This window comes from Sugiyamaella lignohabitans, chromosome C, assembly GCF_001640025.1.
Source record: "Sugiyamaella lignohabitans strain CBS 10342 chromosome C, complete sequence".
Classification (NCBI taxonomy): Eukaryota; Fungi; Ascomycota; class Dipodascomycetes; order Dipodascales; family Trichomonascaceae; genus Sugiyamaella; species Sugiyamaella lignohabitans.
In genome coordinates this window covers 2,182,329-2,198,052 of record NC_031671.1, presented here as the reverse complement: position 1 = coordinate 2,198,052, position 15,724 = coordinate 2,182,329, and the positions used below count along the sequence as shown (strand labels likewise).

Below are 15,724 nucleotides of genomic sequence, written 5' to 3'. Positions count from 1 at the left end.
ACAAAGGAGACGAAGCTAAATCCGAGCTACAGCCCCACCAGGAGACGAAGCGGTTCGAGCAGTGAGAACCTCGACTCCGGTCTCGGTGACCAGCAGCGTGTGCTCGAACTGAGCACTGTATTTTCCGTCAGCCTTAACCCAAACGTTAGTAACCATCTCCCCAAAACTCGACTCGTTCCCGCTATCTCCTGCGAAGCAGGAGCAACCAGCGGCTGGGGCGGAGCCCCAGCCGCCGGAGGCACGCCGGCTCAATCGCTACTTACCGTGACACCAGTCCAGTTATCGGGCCAGCGTTTGTCGTGGTACGTTCCCAGACACAGCATGGGCTCTATCGTGAAGGTCATGCCCGGTTTGCAGATACCAATGGCTTTGTTTTTGCCGTCTACGGGGGTTAGTATGGGGGTTTTCGGGGTAGAGGACTGCCTCCGGCGGCTGGGGCTCCGCCCCAGACCCTGGTTGCTCCTGCTTCGCAGGAGATAGAGGGGCATCGTCGACGGAACGACTCGAGCGAAGCGAAAGGAGCCCCAGCTGCTGGAGGCAGACCCGCAAAAACTTACAGTGAGGTACGTTAGGCGCACAGTGGAACAGGTCGTTGACTCCGTGGCCAATGTAGCTGCGAACGACCGATACTTTGTTGGCTTTGGCGTGTTTCTCGATGACGTCACCGATGCTTCGAATGAGGGTTCCAGGTTTGATGGTGGCTATGGCGAGGTCGAGAGCCTCACGAGTGGTTTCCACGAGTCGAACTGTGTCAGGATCAGCTTTGGCTTTATCGCCAACGTAATATGTCTCGTTAAGATCACTGTATACTCCCCATTTGTACAGAGTCACGTCCAGGTTGACGATATCGCCGTCTTTCAAAACATACTTGTCGGGAATTCCGTGACAGATGACTTCATTGACACTGGTACAAACGGATTTCGGAAAGTTATAGTAGTTTAGAGGACTGGGATAAGCGTCTCTATCCATGCATGCTTGGTGAACGATAGCATCCAGTTCGTCAGTAGTGACTCCAGGAACGGCGGCTGCCGCAGCAATATCAAGCACTTCTCTGGCAAGGACACCGAGTTTTCGCATTTTTTCGTTCATTTCCGGAGTATTGATCTGGATATGGGTGTTTCGACCTACCGACTGCTCGGCTCGAGGCTGGCCATCTCCTGAATAGTCCGGCAGAACCACCGAGTCTTTAACGGGTCTACGAGGACTCAATGGATAACAAGCTCGTAGTTTTCCTGTATAAACAGACTCGGGAAATGGATTGTATGAATCTTCAGTACCACCAATGGCAGTTCCAGTAGCACCAGTATCACCAGCTTTCTTAGGATGAATGGCCTTATGAACGCCCCAATTCCGCTTGAAACACGTCTGATCACAGAAATAACTGTCCACACCAGCCTTCAAACAGGTCGGGCATTTCAAACTGGCGGCATCTTTGCCACAATCGGCTCCAGCACACCGAATCATTCCTTTTTTTTCTTTATTTTCTTTTTGGGTTCTCGGATTTTGTCAACCGCTTCCTCTCCAGATCACCTTCACATACGTCCCTCGAAATTTTCCAGTTCACCATCCAGCCGCGCTCTCACCCCTAACCTGTGGACCCTGGCGGGAGGGAGTTGGAGCCCCCGGCAGCTGGGCCGCTGCCCCAGACCCCGTTGTGCCCGCTTCGCGGACGTCTGGACCCTTGGGCTGGCCTGGTTTTGTGGTTAAAGGACAGCGTTTGTGGGGTTTTTGGCCTTGAAACTTGCTCTCAGATGGACCCTGCATCTGCGAGGATCAGCGACCGGACCCTGAATACCGGCACCTCAATCCGCAAATACTCCTCCCACAGGCCTCACATGGACTAGACAACTTTCCAGCCCTTTCCAGGGCCCTCAAAGGCTGTAACGGAGTGTGTTCCCAGGTGGTGCCACGTGCCTCCGGCGGCTGGGGCTCTGCCCCAGACCCTGGTAGCTCCTGCTTCGCAGGAGAGCTACTGGCACCCCCTAGCAACGACTCGAGCGCAGCGAGAGGAGCCACCAGGGTCTGGGGCGGAGCCCCAGCCGCCGGAGGCAACATGCCCCCCCTGAGACCCTGGCACAGCCGTGCCGATAGGGTAGGGACGACAATGCATAAAAAAATTTCAGCAGCCGTGTGTGAGTGCAGATACATGAAGATAGAAATTTTTTGTTCTTGACATTGATTTTTTTACAGGCTAGCAGCTGATTGATTGATAGCGTGTAGAAAAAGCGAAACAAACACCCAGCTCGGTTGCCATGGTTGATTATTTGTTGTTTGAAGAGGCCGCGGGTTATGCTCTGTTCAAGGTTGTTCTTCAGCCCGAAGATATTGGAGCCCGTTTGAAGGAGGTCCAGCAGGCTGCCAGTGATTTGGGCAAGTTCAGCAAGCTTGTTCAGGTGGTTTCGTTTGTTCCTTTCAAGGGAGCAGCCCATGCTTTGGAGAATGCTAACGATATTTCCGAGGGTATTGTCAATGACTATTTGAAGGCTCTTTTAGAGCAGAATCTTCCTAAGCCCTCGAAGAAGAACAAGATTGTTCTGGGTATTTCTGATAAGAACTTGGGTCAAAGTATCAAGGATGCTATTCCTGGTATCGAGTGTGAATCCAGTGAGGTGGTTCATGATTTGTTGCGTGGATTAAGATTCCATGGTCCCAAGCTTCTCAAGGAGCTTGAAGATGGCGATTTAGAGAGAGCTCAGCTTGGTTTGGGTCACGCTTACTCTCGTGGTAAGGTCAAGTTTTCGGTCAACAAGAACGATAACCACATCATTCAAGCCATTGCTTTGTTAGATCAACTGGATAAGGATATTAACACATTCTCCATGAGAGTCAAAGAATGGTACTCTTGGCACTTCCCCGAGTTGGCCAAGATTGTCAGCGACAATTACTTGTTTGCCAAATTAGCTCTGGTTATCAAGGATAAGAACTCTTTAGTGATTTCCTTGGATGAAGAGGCCGAATTGGAGGAGAAGAAGCACGAACTTGCTGCCATTGTTAAGGATGATGAGGCTATTGCCCAGCAAATCCTCGACGCCGCTCGTATCTCTATGGGCCAAGATATCTCTGAAACCGATATGGAGAACGTCATTACTTTTGCCGAAAGAGTTGTCAACATCACTGAATACAGAACCAAGCTGTTTGCTTACTTGACCGAAAAAATGCATACTGTAGCCCCCAACTTGTCGGAGCTCATTGGTGAGGTGGTTGGAGCCCGTCTTATTTCGCACGCCGGTTCTTTGACCAACTTGTCTAAATACCCTGCTTCTACTGTTCAGATTCTTGGTGCCGAGAAGGCGCTTTTCCGTGCACTTAAGACTAAGGGTAACACCCCTAAGTACGGACTTATCTACCACTCGTCGTTCATTGGCCGTGCTGGTATGAAGAACAAGGGCCGAATCTCGAGATTCCTGGCCAATAAGTGTACTATTGCCTCGAGAATCGACTCGTTTGCCGAGAACCCATCGACCACGTTTGGTCAAATCCTGAAACAACAGGTCGAGGAGAGACTCAACTTCTTCGACACTGGAGTTGCTCCCACCAAGAACGCCGATGCCATGAAGCAAGCCATGGACAAGGTACTGGCAAACGTCAAGGTTGACGGCATGGACATCGATATCGACGACGAAGAAGACGACTCCGACAACGAGGCCGACCAGTCCACCGTGTCCGTTTCCTCCAAGAAAGAGAAGAAGGACAAGAAAGACAAGAAGGAAAAGAAGGACAAGAAGGAGAAGAAAGAAAAGAAAGAGAAGAAGGACAAAAAGAGATCCAAGGACGACGATGGCGAGTCTCCAAAAAAGAAGAAGAAGTCCAAGGCCTAAACCGGCGGCCCCATTTTGCACCCCCTGTAATTTATGTTTTGTTGTTTATTTGTTCGTTCGTATTATTATATATTACTCCACACACCACTGCCGTCTGCCTCCGGCGGCTGGGGCTCCGCCCCAGACCCTGGTTGCTCCTCTCGCTGCGCTCGAGTCGTTTCGTCGACGGTGCCCGCAATCTCCTGCGAAGCAGGAGCAACCAGGGTCTGGGGCGGAGCCCCAGCCGCCGGAGGCACGGCGACCCCTCCCCATCGCAGCCACCTCTGTATTAAATATATAGACCCTGGTCCACGTTGGTATAGGAGGGTACTCGGAGAGATGCAGGATCCAGGCCCAGCACGAGCTCGAGTGCGGTGCTCACGTCGTAGTTGGTGGCTGGGTGGTCGACGATTTCGAAGCCCTGGGGACCTTCTGCTTTGACGACGATGGCCACAGCTGGGATGTTTTCGCGAGAAAGGCGAGATAGAACGGCGGCTGGCGCACCGGAGATCATGAATGGTGGCTCGAGCGACGGCAGTTGTTCGGCAAATGACGTTGGTACGTTCGCTGTCGTCAGTTTGTATACATTCGAGCTGGTAGATACCATGTTAGCAGGACTGAGAATGACGGCTTTCTGTGGTTTCAGGGCTGCAATCACCTGTGAAGCGTACTCATAGCAGTGCGCGGGTGCCAGAGCTGGAACCGTTATTACTGCAGTATTAGTACCGGGAATGTGGTATATCTCGTTAGAATGCACAGTCTGGTTCAATTGATCTGTCACTAAACGCCTCGACTTTGCATCTTCTGCCTCGTCGTCATCCAGTTCGTAGATATCAATAGGACGGGGTTTTGATTCGTGAGTAGCACCTTCTTCGCTCTTCGATGCGTGAGAAACTCCACTGCTAATAGTACCAATCTTAACGGGTTTTCCTTTAATTCCCACTTTGGCAAGATATTCTCCATACACCGACAGCCGTGAAGCGACAAAAACCAGCTCCTCGACAGACCGCTGTTGCTGCTGCTGGCTGTCCAGATTGCCACTGCCACTGCCACTGCCACTGGCCGACAGATCGACTTTGGTCCATGGTTTTGAATTTAGTATAAAAGCGGCCTCGGCTGCATCCAATTCATCATTCTCATCCAGTAAATGACGAGGTGTCGGCACTTCAGCCCACGGTTTCAGCTGCTGTTGTTAGCTTAGCTCTTTGCCCCCCTGGTTTGCCACTGTGACCAGAGTATCAGCATCATTGGCATGCCATTGGCATATAAATATTCGTAGAGATACTTTAAACTAGAATTGAAAACTTACAATCATAATTCAAACTGAAAAAAAAACGGAGAACAACAAAAACTATCAACTTGGATCACAACCCAATAAATAATATCAGGCAGCTTTCGGATTTCATGTTGAAGATCTACATACATCGCGATCCGTGCGGCTGTCTCTATCAAGACCAGAGAAGAGCCTCCTCCTCTCTTTGCTTCAACCTGAACTGTCACCACAACTCAGCCAATTCATTCATCACATCCAGCATGTCTCAAACTGACACCCGAGCTGTGGCCACGGCACAGTTTCAAAAGGCTACTGACGAGTTCAATGTCATCCAACGAGGTATGTGGTCATTGAAGACTGCCTCCGGCGGCTGGGGCTCCGCCCCAGACCCTGGTTGCTCCTCTCGCTGCGCTCGAGTCGTTGCGTACGGGTTCCAGGAGGTTGTTTGTTATGGAGAAACGGAATCTGAGTCGGTAGGTGTACGATTTTTGGAGTTGTGTACTAACGAATGACCCAGAAATGTCGAGCTATGTGTCCGCTAGACAGCAATTAGAGGCACAGCTCCAGGAGAACAAGATTGTTAAAGACGTGAGTTCTTGGCTCAAGAATATTGTAGAAACCAGTAGGAAGGTTCGTACTAACAGAACTTCAGGAGTTTGATCTGCTGAAAGACGACGCCAACATCTACAAACTCATAGGCCCCGTGCTGGTCCCCCAGGACAAACCCGAAGCCACCACCAACGTCACCAAACGTCTCGAGTTCATCCAATCCGAGATGTAAGTTTCCTCAGCCATTCATCCGCCAAACTGATCGCCACACGCACGACTCGAGCGTAGCGAGAGGAGCCACCAGCGTCTGGGGCGGAGCCCCAGCCGCCGGAGGCATTCCGTTCCACCACTAACCTTCCCAGTAAACGAGTCGAGGCCCAGATCAGTTCGTCGCAGAAGAAAATGGAAGAAAAGAGAAATGAAGTAAGTGCTAATATACAGGTAAAAAGAGATACACCACGAGACTAACGGAGTCGCAGCTGATACAGCTTCGAACACAAATCCAGGGCTAGAACGGTTTAAGATGCTCGGGCCCGAAGCTCATTGGAAGCAGCTGGCCGAGCGTTGCCAGTTTATAGTCGCCATTGGTCGTAAACATGTATATAGGAAGCGACTCGAGCGAGAACTCGCGAATGCTGAAACAATAGTTAGACGACGGTTTTGCGGGTGTGATCGTGCCTCCGGCGGCTGGGGCTCCGCCCCAGACCCTGGTTGCTCCTGCTTCGCAGGAGTGGCTGGTGCGACCCCTGAAGTAACGACTCGAGCGGAGCGAGAGAAGCAACCAGGGTCTGGGGCGGAGCCCCAGCCGCCGAAGGCAATTCTATCACTTACAATTGGCGGCAGATTCCACAGGGACTACAGGGCTCCTCGAGGTCGCTGGAGATGCCGATAGCGGTCCATGAGGTTTTCTTCTGAGTCACCGCTTTGACAATTGCAGTGCGCTCAGCGCAGATAGTGCCGCCATAGCTGGCGTTTTCTATATTGGCTCCGTCGATATACTCGCCGTCTTCTGTCAGGATCACGGCTCCAACTCGGAATTTCGAGTATGGCGAGTACGACATGTCGCGGGCTGCGCTCGTTAGTTGCTGGTTTTTTCCCCGAATACGAGTTCAAGTTCACAGTTTGGGTGATACAGTGTCTGCTGCTTCATTTCACAGATATTTCTGGCATTCTAACCAGCAGTACAGATCCAGAATCTGCGTGGTGACCAGATTAGAGGAGCGGTTTCATGGTGCTGCTGCTGGCTGTAAAGTCAATAACATACCTTTTAAGGCCCTTGTTTTCAATTGATCCAACTGCTCCGCTGAAACCATGCTGAATTCGTGGAAATATATTATACAACAGGAATTGTATAGAAAAAAAGAGGCCTTTGAATCGGGATACTAGTGATGAGTAGAATGTCGAGATCGTGATAAATCCAGATCAACTGCTGATCTTCTGAACTGATAAGCAATATGTGGTGTTTATAGGCAGACCCTGTCTCAGGGGGTGTCAAGCTCGAGCTTCAAGAGCTACTATGAATTTTCATAAACTATTTAGAGGATTCCGTCATTTTATTCATTATTAGTACTAAAAAACAACATGACATCAATGAAAATATGGCGTTCTTTATAGACTACTTATGGACCGATTTGGACTTAGTTTGATTTCGAAGTTGCCGGAGATCTGGCGGTACATCGATACCTAGCTCGGCTCGTAGTTCATCTGCGTCTTTGTCGAGTACTTCTTCCCAATATACGTTTAGAAGAAGTTTGCTTCTGAGCCCATTGGATATGGCCCATGGAATATAAATATCTTTGATGCGTCGGCGGGCTTTAGGAGCCAGCTTGAATGGCTCAGAAAAAGCGGCAAGTCCGGTCATTGGAATTCCAAGGTTTGCAAATTCAAATGCTTTAACTGCTACTTCGCCTTCCATCAGAACTGGTAACCCGGTAATTGCATGATAGAAATCATGACATTCCCGGTATCTTTGCATTACATAGGCACATTCTGCATCATCGATGTACCGAACTGGTAATCTTGTATCAGGTGATACCCCTTCGCGATCTAACCATTGCATGTAGACATTTCCTACCGTGTTTGGAGGTAATGCTCGAAGCTTGTCGAGATCTAGAGATTTCGAAGTAATTCGTGGTCTCTCTCGTAGGATTCTTCTTCCAACTGGATCTAGCAACATCTCATCTCTTAGTCGTGTGATAAAATATGGTTGTACTGTCATTTCACCAAAGGTGGCAATTAAATCTGGTCGTCTTGGATTGCTCAAAGCAGCAATTCCTGATCCCACAAATAAAAATGCCCGTTGAAACATGTTGAGAGGAACATGGCCTGGATAGTTTGGTTTGGCTGATACTTTGAAGTTGTGGTCTGACGAATAACTTCGCACTAATCTTGGTATTATAATTGACTTGTTTGACATTGACACAAGTCTTGATACAAGTCGCCCTGTAGGCCTAATCAACCCCATGGTTTGAATTGATTCCATTTTCATGGCATAGTAATATTTCAGCACCATGTTTGGATGAATATCAGGCGATGCAGAATCTATCATGTGATTATTAGTCACGTGAAGACGACTTCAGTCTGAAGACACTAATAAAACAAAAACTCATTGGATGTACAATATGAGTCTGACGGACTGACGGAGTTCGAATAGGGAGATCCAGATGTTTAATATTCAGTCTGGTTGCTTTCCTTGGGTTGCTTCTTGTGAGATCTTACTCCACTTTCAAAGATCAAAGATCATGTTTTGTTGAATAGATATTATCTGAGGGCGACGTGTTTGCCCATAATACTAAAAACCATATAAGTTTGGATATTCATTTCTGTTATAGATGGAACATTCAGCTTTACACTTTCTACGGGAGGTATTTTTATTCTGGAGTCATGAAATTTGCATGTCGAAGCGCTGGCCCAGCTGTTCTCCTGATATGGACGCTGTGTGCAGTTATCTGCATCTCATCTATCCTGTCTATTATTTTCCGGTCATCAGAAAATTTCCATCTGATGGTAAGCTCACCTCGTTCTTCCAGATCAGCAAAGTGTGTGCGTATGTTGATGGTGAGTTGAAATTGTCACTCACTAGCAATGTCAAAAAAGCTCACGTCTCCCAGAGTGGTCAGGACTGTTTGACCCGTTGCTATGTTGATGAGTGTTTGGATACCTGGGAGAGATGTAGTGGAATCTTGCTGCTTGCTTTCTCAGTCTATCCTTCTGTTGGCATGGCACTCGACAACCGCGACAACTTCGCCAAAAGCTACTGTAATATCAACCCTGGAGTCCAAAGGAGTCAGTCCAGTGGTTCGGTAATATCTACTTGTTGTATCATAAGGTAAAAGTTGACCCGGTATGTACTGAAGATTGTTCAGGAAGCTCTACAACAGTTGTACATCAGTTGTGATATTGATATTGACCCAATTCCTATTTGAGAACTAAGGCAATAAGTCGATCTCTTTTCACCATTATCATCATACTTAAGCTTAATGGACTAATTATGAAAGGGTGCTGCTGTTGGAAACATGTAGGTCCTGATAGATGTTTAAAGTTCGAACATAACACTTGTTAGGAAGGTACATTGGCAAGGCTCAGGACTAGACGGCTTTAAATTTAATAAATTATGAAGCATACTAAGATTTAGCCCGTCGAGCAGCAGTGTCTTGGAACATTATATGCACCACCCACACTTGCCGTCTGGCCATAACGAACACTTAGTAGTTCAGTTTATGAACCTTTCAACAATCTAATGACTAAAGAATACCCCTCTCGTTCCCCGGTCACACGCCGAATATATGATTGTGTTGTCGGAGAAAAAAGTCATATTTTCTGCTATCCCTTCTTGACTCCCTTCCAGCTTGAGTATCAATATAATTTGCAGCTTTACGAAGTAAAAGCTCATGATAACAGTCCTTTGGCTCAATCTGGGCGCATCCAGGCCGAACTCAAGTCTGATCTCCGTACTTTGATATTTACCAGTTATACAAGGAAGCCATCGACCGAAGAATACATTGACGGCTCACTTTATCCTCAATTGGATAATTGTATTCACCCTGTAGTTGCATGGGAGGAAGAACAGGCGAAGGGTAACAGAAAGGTTATAAGTCAAATCATTGACAGTAACCCAGTTTTACAGCAATTAAGACGTGACTTTAACACTCAGTGGGCTACTGCTAAGCATGTCTATGATGTAAAGTATGCGAGAATGGGAGAGCGATATCTGCTTGAGAGTCGTGCTGCTTCGGACTATCAAAAGTTCATCAATCAGGGCCCATACAAAGACTTTGACCGACTCCTTACCTCAGAGAGATTGCTACGTAGTGGACAAGACTGGAGGGGTGGTCCCTGGTCTTCACATGCAGTCAAAGTCTATCTTCAATTACCTCTAGAAGATGTTATTCACAATTGGCACCGTAATGATTTGGTTCGAAATGAGACGGTCGGTGGCTACGGATATAAAGCAAGGGAAGTAAGCAGAGATGAATTTAAGAGCTTCTTTATTGATAGCTTTAATTCCCGATTGAACAGCGTCAGTGAAGAAGTCTACGAGGATGATCTTAGATCAGATTATGCCGAAAATGATCTGGACGAGAGAGACTCCTCAGTTCCGTCAGAGTTCAAATCTTATGACACAGATGAATTACTCCCATGTTTATTTTTGACCATCTTCAACTTGGTTTTAACACCATTGCTATTTGCCGAAGGTAGTAATGTCAACCTCGGTTATGATGTGTCGTTCCAGGTCGAGAAATATCGGCATATCGACAGAGGGGCTGAATTTTTTTTCGTGGATGGAATCTTGATTGATTCCATCCACTTAATGAAGAACATAGAGTCATTGGATGATGAGGATCAGGATGAGAAAATATTGGGATTAATTTATTTTCAGTCTAGCTCTGATTTAAATTTATGCTATGGTAGTCCACATTGGTATTTGGTAATGGATGAGCTTCGCTTCCATCTATTAAAATCCAATCTCACTCATTACATAGTATCCAGTTTTTATGAAACATTCTTCATTGATATCACTGGTTACAAGGATGGTCGGCTGAATTACGATATATTCCGCCTTAATTACGACTCCACGGAACCTACTGTCAGACACGCGATAGCTGCTTATTTAGCATATTGGTCAAACGAAAAAGATCCCGGCAAACGGGGTAAGTCCATTGTAATGGAACTTAAGATGGAGCCGAATCCGTATTCAATTCTTCCAGCCGCCAATGCCATGGAGTTTTCCCCGGTTAATATAACTCGTCACACTGAGTTCTTTATACCTGATAAACACGATAAGGAGAGACGACTGCTTCCAATCAACTTGAATTTGCAAAGGCTAGAGCGGGTGGTTAGACCAAAGCCTGATCAAGGGCGCTTTCAATTCCCCTCTGATTGGGATAAAGTGATGATTCAGGCTATGAAAAGTTATAGGCCTATTATCCAGGAGTTCGCCAGAGTGAATGGAACTTTTGCCACGCTTAGATGTTACCCGAAGTGTGTGGAACATCTTTTCTCTGCCGAAAAGTTGGCATTTGAGAAACTGACTAGTGTTCAAGGAAGTATTATTCCCCATATTTACGAGGTATTAAAAGAAGGCGAAATCAATATCATTGTAACCGAAAGTATGAATGACTACATTCCTATCACCGATTTTATGGAAAGATTGGCAAGTGAGCTCAATCGTCCAGATATCTCAGTTGAAGAAGAGGTCAAAGTTCGTCGAGATCTACAACTTTTGTATAAAACGGTCAAAGAGAACTACCAACAAATACATGAACTGGGCGTATTTCATAAGTATGGTAGAAAGGATGGCATTATGGTTCGTGCTGCTAATGATGTTGTACTCGCGAATTTCCAGTATAGTTTTACAGAAGTTAGTAAAGATGTTGATTTTTCAGTTGACTGGAAAAAGTTGAAAGTGCTGTTTAAGAAATTTGAGACCGGCCCGAAGGAAAAGCCTCGGAAAAGGAGAAGAAGATATTTTTATTAAAGAGTGTTGGATTATTATTATTATTATAATTATTATTTTCAGTTTCAAAATCATTATATTGGTGGGTCATTAATTTCTGAGGAATGGCGACGAACTTGAATCGAGTTGTTAAATCAATCTGAGCTGGTTAGACAGATATATGAAGCGGTGGTCTGCGGCGTTGCACCATATGCCAGATGTGGTTTCCGAAGATGTTTAGATGTTTCATGTCTGAGATATTCGGAATACTTTATCCAAGTAGTTTGCGAAACCATTATCTAGAGATAAGAATTATGAGAATAACTAGTTAACCTTCAAGATTCATTTAGTCTTACCCTAGAATAAAGTTATATGAAAGTAGGTTAAGTACTGGGAGTAATCGCAATTGAAGGAAGCTTTTGTAAGGATAACAGATGTTTTAATATCTAAAAAATTAAAATAATTGAAAGAGCAAAATATACTACCTTTATATAATACTTGAGAACAAGAGGAAAAAATAGAAAAGAATCTTTGAAAAGAAAATGAGGCGAAATTATTAGATGAAACAAAACGTGGGTCAAATGATCAAGGAGAAGCGAGTGTGAAACAAGCTAAGGCAAACTGGAAACAAAGGAAGTGGAGCACACGACATTAGCTTCAACATGAAACTAATCAAGGACAAGTTATAGAGAGAGAAGTCGGCGAAGTCGACATGAGATGCAGAAGTATGCATTTGGAGTGATGTCGGAGAGCGGCAGGAAGACGGCTGACATGCGGAGCAGTCGGTAGACGTCGGGAGATAACGGAAAAAGCTATCGGGAAGCGGGAATCGTGACACCATACCCCCTGGACCTTCACCCTTCGTTCCAGTCCAGAGTGGGAAGTAAAAATTCTAACCCCATTTCCATTTTGTATATAGATATTTCAGCTAGAGTTAGGATAAATACTGGGCGATGCAGATTATTATTTGTCACGTGATCGAAAATTTGGCATTTAGGACTGGAATGTAGGTACTTTGTGAGTGTGAATATTTCATAGCAAGCCTGGAACGATAAGTTTGATGTATGTCGGACAGGTATTGAACTGGCTGGCCGACCCTGATAGGGGAGACTGAGATGTTTCCGTATTTACTCTGGTTGCTCTCCATGGGTTGATTCTTACGACATCTCAGTCCATAGTTGAATAAGATATTATTGAGGTGGACTTGCTTGCCGATAATTCTAAAAGCCAATAATTCTGGACATAGATTGGAGTCATGACATGTCTACGTCGAAAATGTTGGTCAAGCGTCCCATCTTATGTTGATCGCGAGCAACTTCGTGCATCTCACGTATTCTCCTTATCATATCGGGGTCTTCAGCCGCCATTGAATAGAGATACCTAATAAACTTCCGCCGAAGTGTATGCTCACCTTCCACTTCAATGCTGCCGAAATGGGCGTTGATGGCGACATTATAATCATCGTCCACTTGATAATTGATGAAACCCCATTCTCCCAGTGTGGTCAAGACTGTGTGTCCCGTTGCATAGCAATAGGAGTACTTGGACAGCTGGGAGAGTAGGCGACGGGAATTTGCTGTGTTGCTCTCAATTATGCTTTGAAGGCTACTGACCGACCGCTTTTTACACTCCACAACCATGACAGTTTCGCCCTTACTGATGTAAATATCGGCCCTGGGTTCACGATTAGTGGGTGCCCGGTCCAAAGGGAGTGAGTAGTCGGCATTTTGACGCCCAATTGTATAAGGTCCTGGGGAATCACAATTAATAAGATGACTGGGTATATCTCCGAGATCACTGAGTAGTTTCTCAAAAGAGGAAATGAAAAGTGTGGTTCGACTGACTACGGGATGGTCGCTAACCAGGCTAACCAGTCTAGTTTGATCACTTTGAATGGCCTCATAGACAAAAGACAAATATGCCGTGTAGGCCTCCTTTATTTTTCTGATATTTTTTTTGAGTAGCTTTGACGCATAATTGAAGTCTTCGCTACTGCTTATTATGTCTGTAGATGCAGCAATTAGAGCAGATTTGTATGTCACGGTCAAACTTTCCAGGCTCTTATCAAATATTTCTTTGTGATCTTCCATACCAGACTGTAGTTGCACTTTGTTTAACAATTTCGGGAATGAGTTGATTGTGTTTTTTAAATAATTCAACATTTCTTTGCACTCGTCTTGGAACGTATCAATCGCTTGCTTGAGCTGTGACTTTAGTTCTTTCTTGGCAGGGTCATAGTCATCATCGAGAAGTGGATTTATCAGCCCGGATATTAGATTTTCGAGAATGGCGTAAACCCACTCCTCGACTTCTGATTCGCTCGTGAAGGTCTTGGGGAGCGTTCTACCAGTAAAAGATTTCCCGCTTTTCAGCTTGTGGAATCTTGAAGGATTATCACTATTGACAAGTTCCGTTAAAAAGTTGTCCAGGCCGAAGTTGTTATCAAATTCCTCATTGTCGTTGAAGACGATATTTCCATTGTACTCATAAAAGGGATTGATGGTGCTGCTGCGTGTGGAAATTGCAGTACGTGCTCTTTTAGGGGCAGGTGGTTCAATTGACTCACCGAGTCGGCTTATGATGTAACGGGTTGTTACCGGGGGCAGGTGAGCAATGATATCTGCTGAGCTCTGTTAGATCACTCCTCCAGTTTGCTGTACTGTCTCTACTTACGAGATTCACTGGTACTCATCGTCACGAGAGGGAATATCAGCTTGAATGTAGACAAGAGTGTTGCAGGTAACTTCCTTGTAGCAGCAGGGAGACGAGAAAAACAATGTTGTGCATGTAACTTTCCGGGGTATGCAGGGATGTGATACTTGCATGTTCACGTCGCTAGATCATGCAACATTAAAGTCGTGGCAAAGCCGTCCAAGGTCCAAGGGTCCTCGTAGCCCTTGAAGCACCTTACTTTTGAAGGTTTAAAGAGCTACGACCCGCTTAAGAATAACAGGCCCTTGGGCCTCGCAATCTTCTCTATGATAGCATTCTCTGTGCTACACTTAATATTTGTTTGGTGGGTTCGAGACGGGCTTATGTCTTGTTTAGAGGATTAAGGCTATGGCTATAAGTAACTCATTTTGGAAGCGTACTCAATGGTATATGTTTAACTCGGTCTACGGTCTTTAGTTCCTGATCAATGTTCAATGCTCAAACCTTCGGTTTATTAGAAGGAACATTACATGATCCAGGGACGAAAAGGAATATAATTTAAAGGTGCGCGATATGGCGAAAATGACCTGTCAAGCGGGCAGTACCTTATTTTAACTGTTATAAGCATAAACCACCCTTCGCCGCGTGTTATGTATATCAGGAATTTCCATAAAAAAACAGGGATTTGACACTAATGAACCTTTCCACAATCTAATGACTGACAAAAATCCCTCTCATCCCCCGGTTACACACCGAATATATGATTGTATTGACGATGAGTACAAAGATGTGCAGATTCTCAGCGAAGCCTTCTTGACTCCCTTCCAGCTTGAGTATCAATATGATTTGCAGCTTTACGAAGTGAAAGCTGATGATAACAGTCCTTTGGCTCAATCTGGGCGCATCCAGGCCGAACTCAAGTCTGATCTTCGTACTCTGCAATTTACACCTTATCCATGGAAGCCATCAACCGAAGAATTCATTGACGGCTCACTTTATCCTCAATTGGATAATTGTATTCGCCCTTTAGCGGTTTGGGAGGAGGAACAGGAGGAGGGTAAAAAAGAGATTATAGGTCAAATCATTGACAGTAACCCAGTTTTACAGCAATTAAGACGTGACTTTCACACTCAGTGGGCTACTGCTAAGCATGTCTATGATGTAAAGTACGCGAGAATGGGAGAGCGATATCTGCTTGAGAGTCGTGCTGCTTCGGACTATCAAAAGTTCATAAATCAGGGCCCATACAAAGACTTTGACCGACTCCTAACCTCAGAGAGATTGCTACGTAGTGGACAAGACTGGAGGGGTGGTCCCTGGTCTTCACATGCAGTCAAAGTCTATCTTCAATTACCTCTAGAAGATGTTATTCACAATTGGCACCGTAACGACTTGGTTCGAATTGAGACGGTCGGTGGCTACAGATATAATGCAAGGGAAGTAAGCAGAGATGAATTTAAGAGCTTTTTTATTGATAGTTTTAATGTCAGATTGGCGGCAGTCAGTGAAGAAATCTAC

The 15,724-nt window shown here is 45.7% G+C and overlaps 3 protein-coding genes across 3 annotated transcripts; 1 reads left to right on the top strand and 2 right to left on the bottom strand.

The window, feature by feature from the left end:
• Positions 1–279: 279 nt before the first annotated feature.
• MAP1 (Map1p) lies at positions 280–1,464 on the bottom strand (the record flags this gene model as incomplete). The annotated part of the gene is made up of 1 exon (XM_018881458.1): positions 280–1,464. One exon carries the CDS (start codon positions 1,462–1,464, stop codon positions 280–282), a length of 1,185 nt encoding a protein of 394 aa, XP_018734050.1.
• A 788-nt stretch (positions 1,465–2,252) lies between these two features.
• On the top strand, positions 2,253–3,818 carry NOP56 (snoRNP complex protein NOP56; the record flags this gene model as incomplete). Its single annotated transcript, XM_018881457.1, has 1 exon — positions 2,253–3,818. The coding sequence occupies one exon, from the start codon at positions 2,253–2,255 to the stop codon at positions 3,816–3,818; it is 1,566 nt and encodes a 521-aa protein (XP_018734049.1).
• Positions 3,819–7,234: 3,416 nt separating this feature from the next.
• COQ4 (Coq4p) lies at positions 7,235–8,167 on the bottom strand (the record flags this gene model as incomplete). Its single annotated transcript, XM_018881456.1, has 1 exon — positions 7,235–8,167. One exon carries the CDS (start codon positions 8,165–8,167, stop codon positions 7,235–7,237), a length of 933 nt encoding a protein of 310 aa, XP_018734048.1.
• Between the last annotated feature and the right edge of the window lie 7,557 nt (positions 8,168–15,724).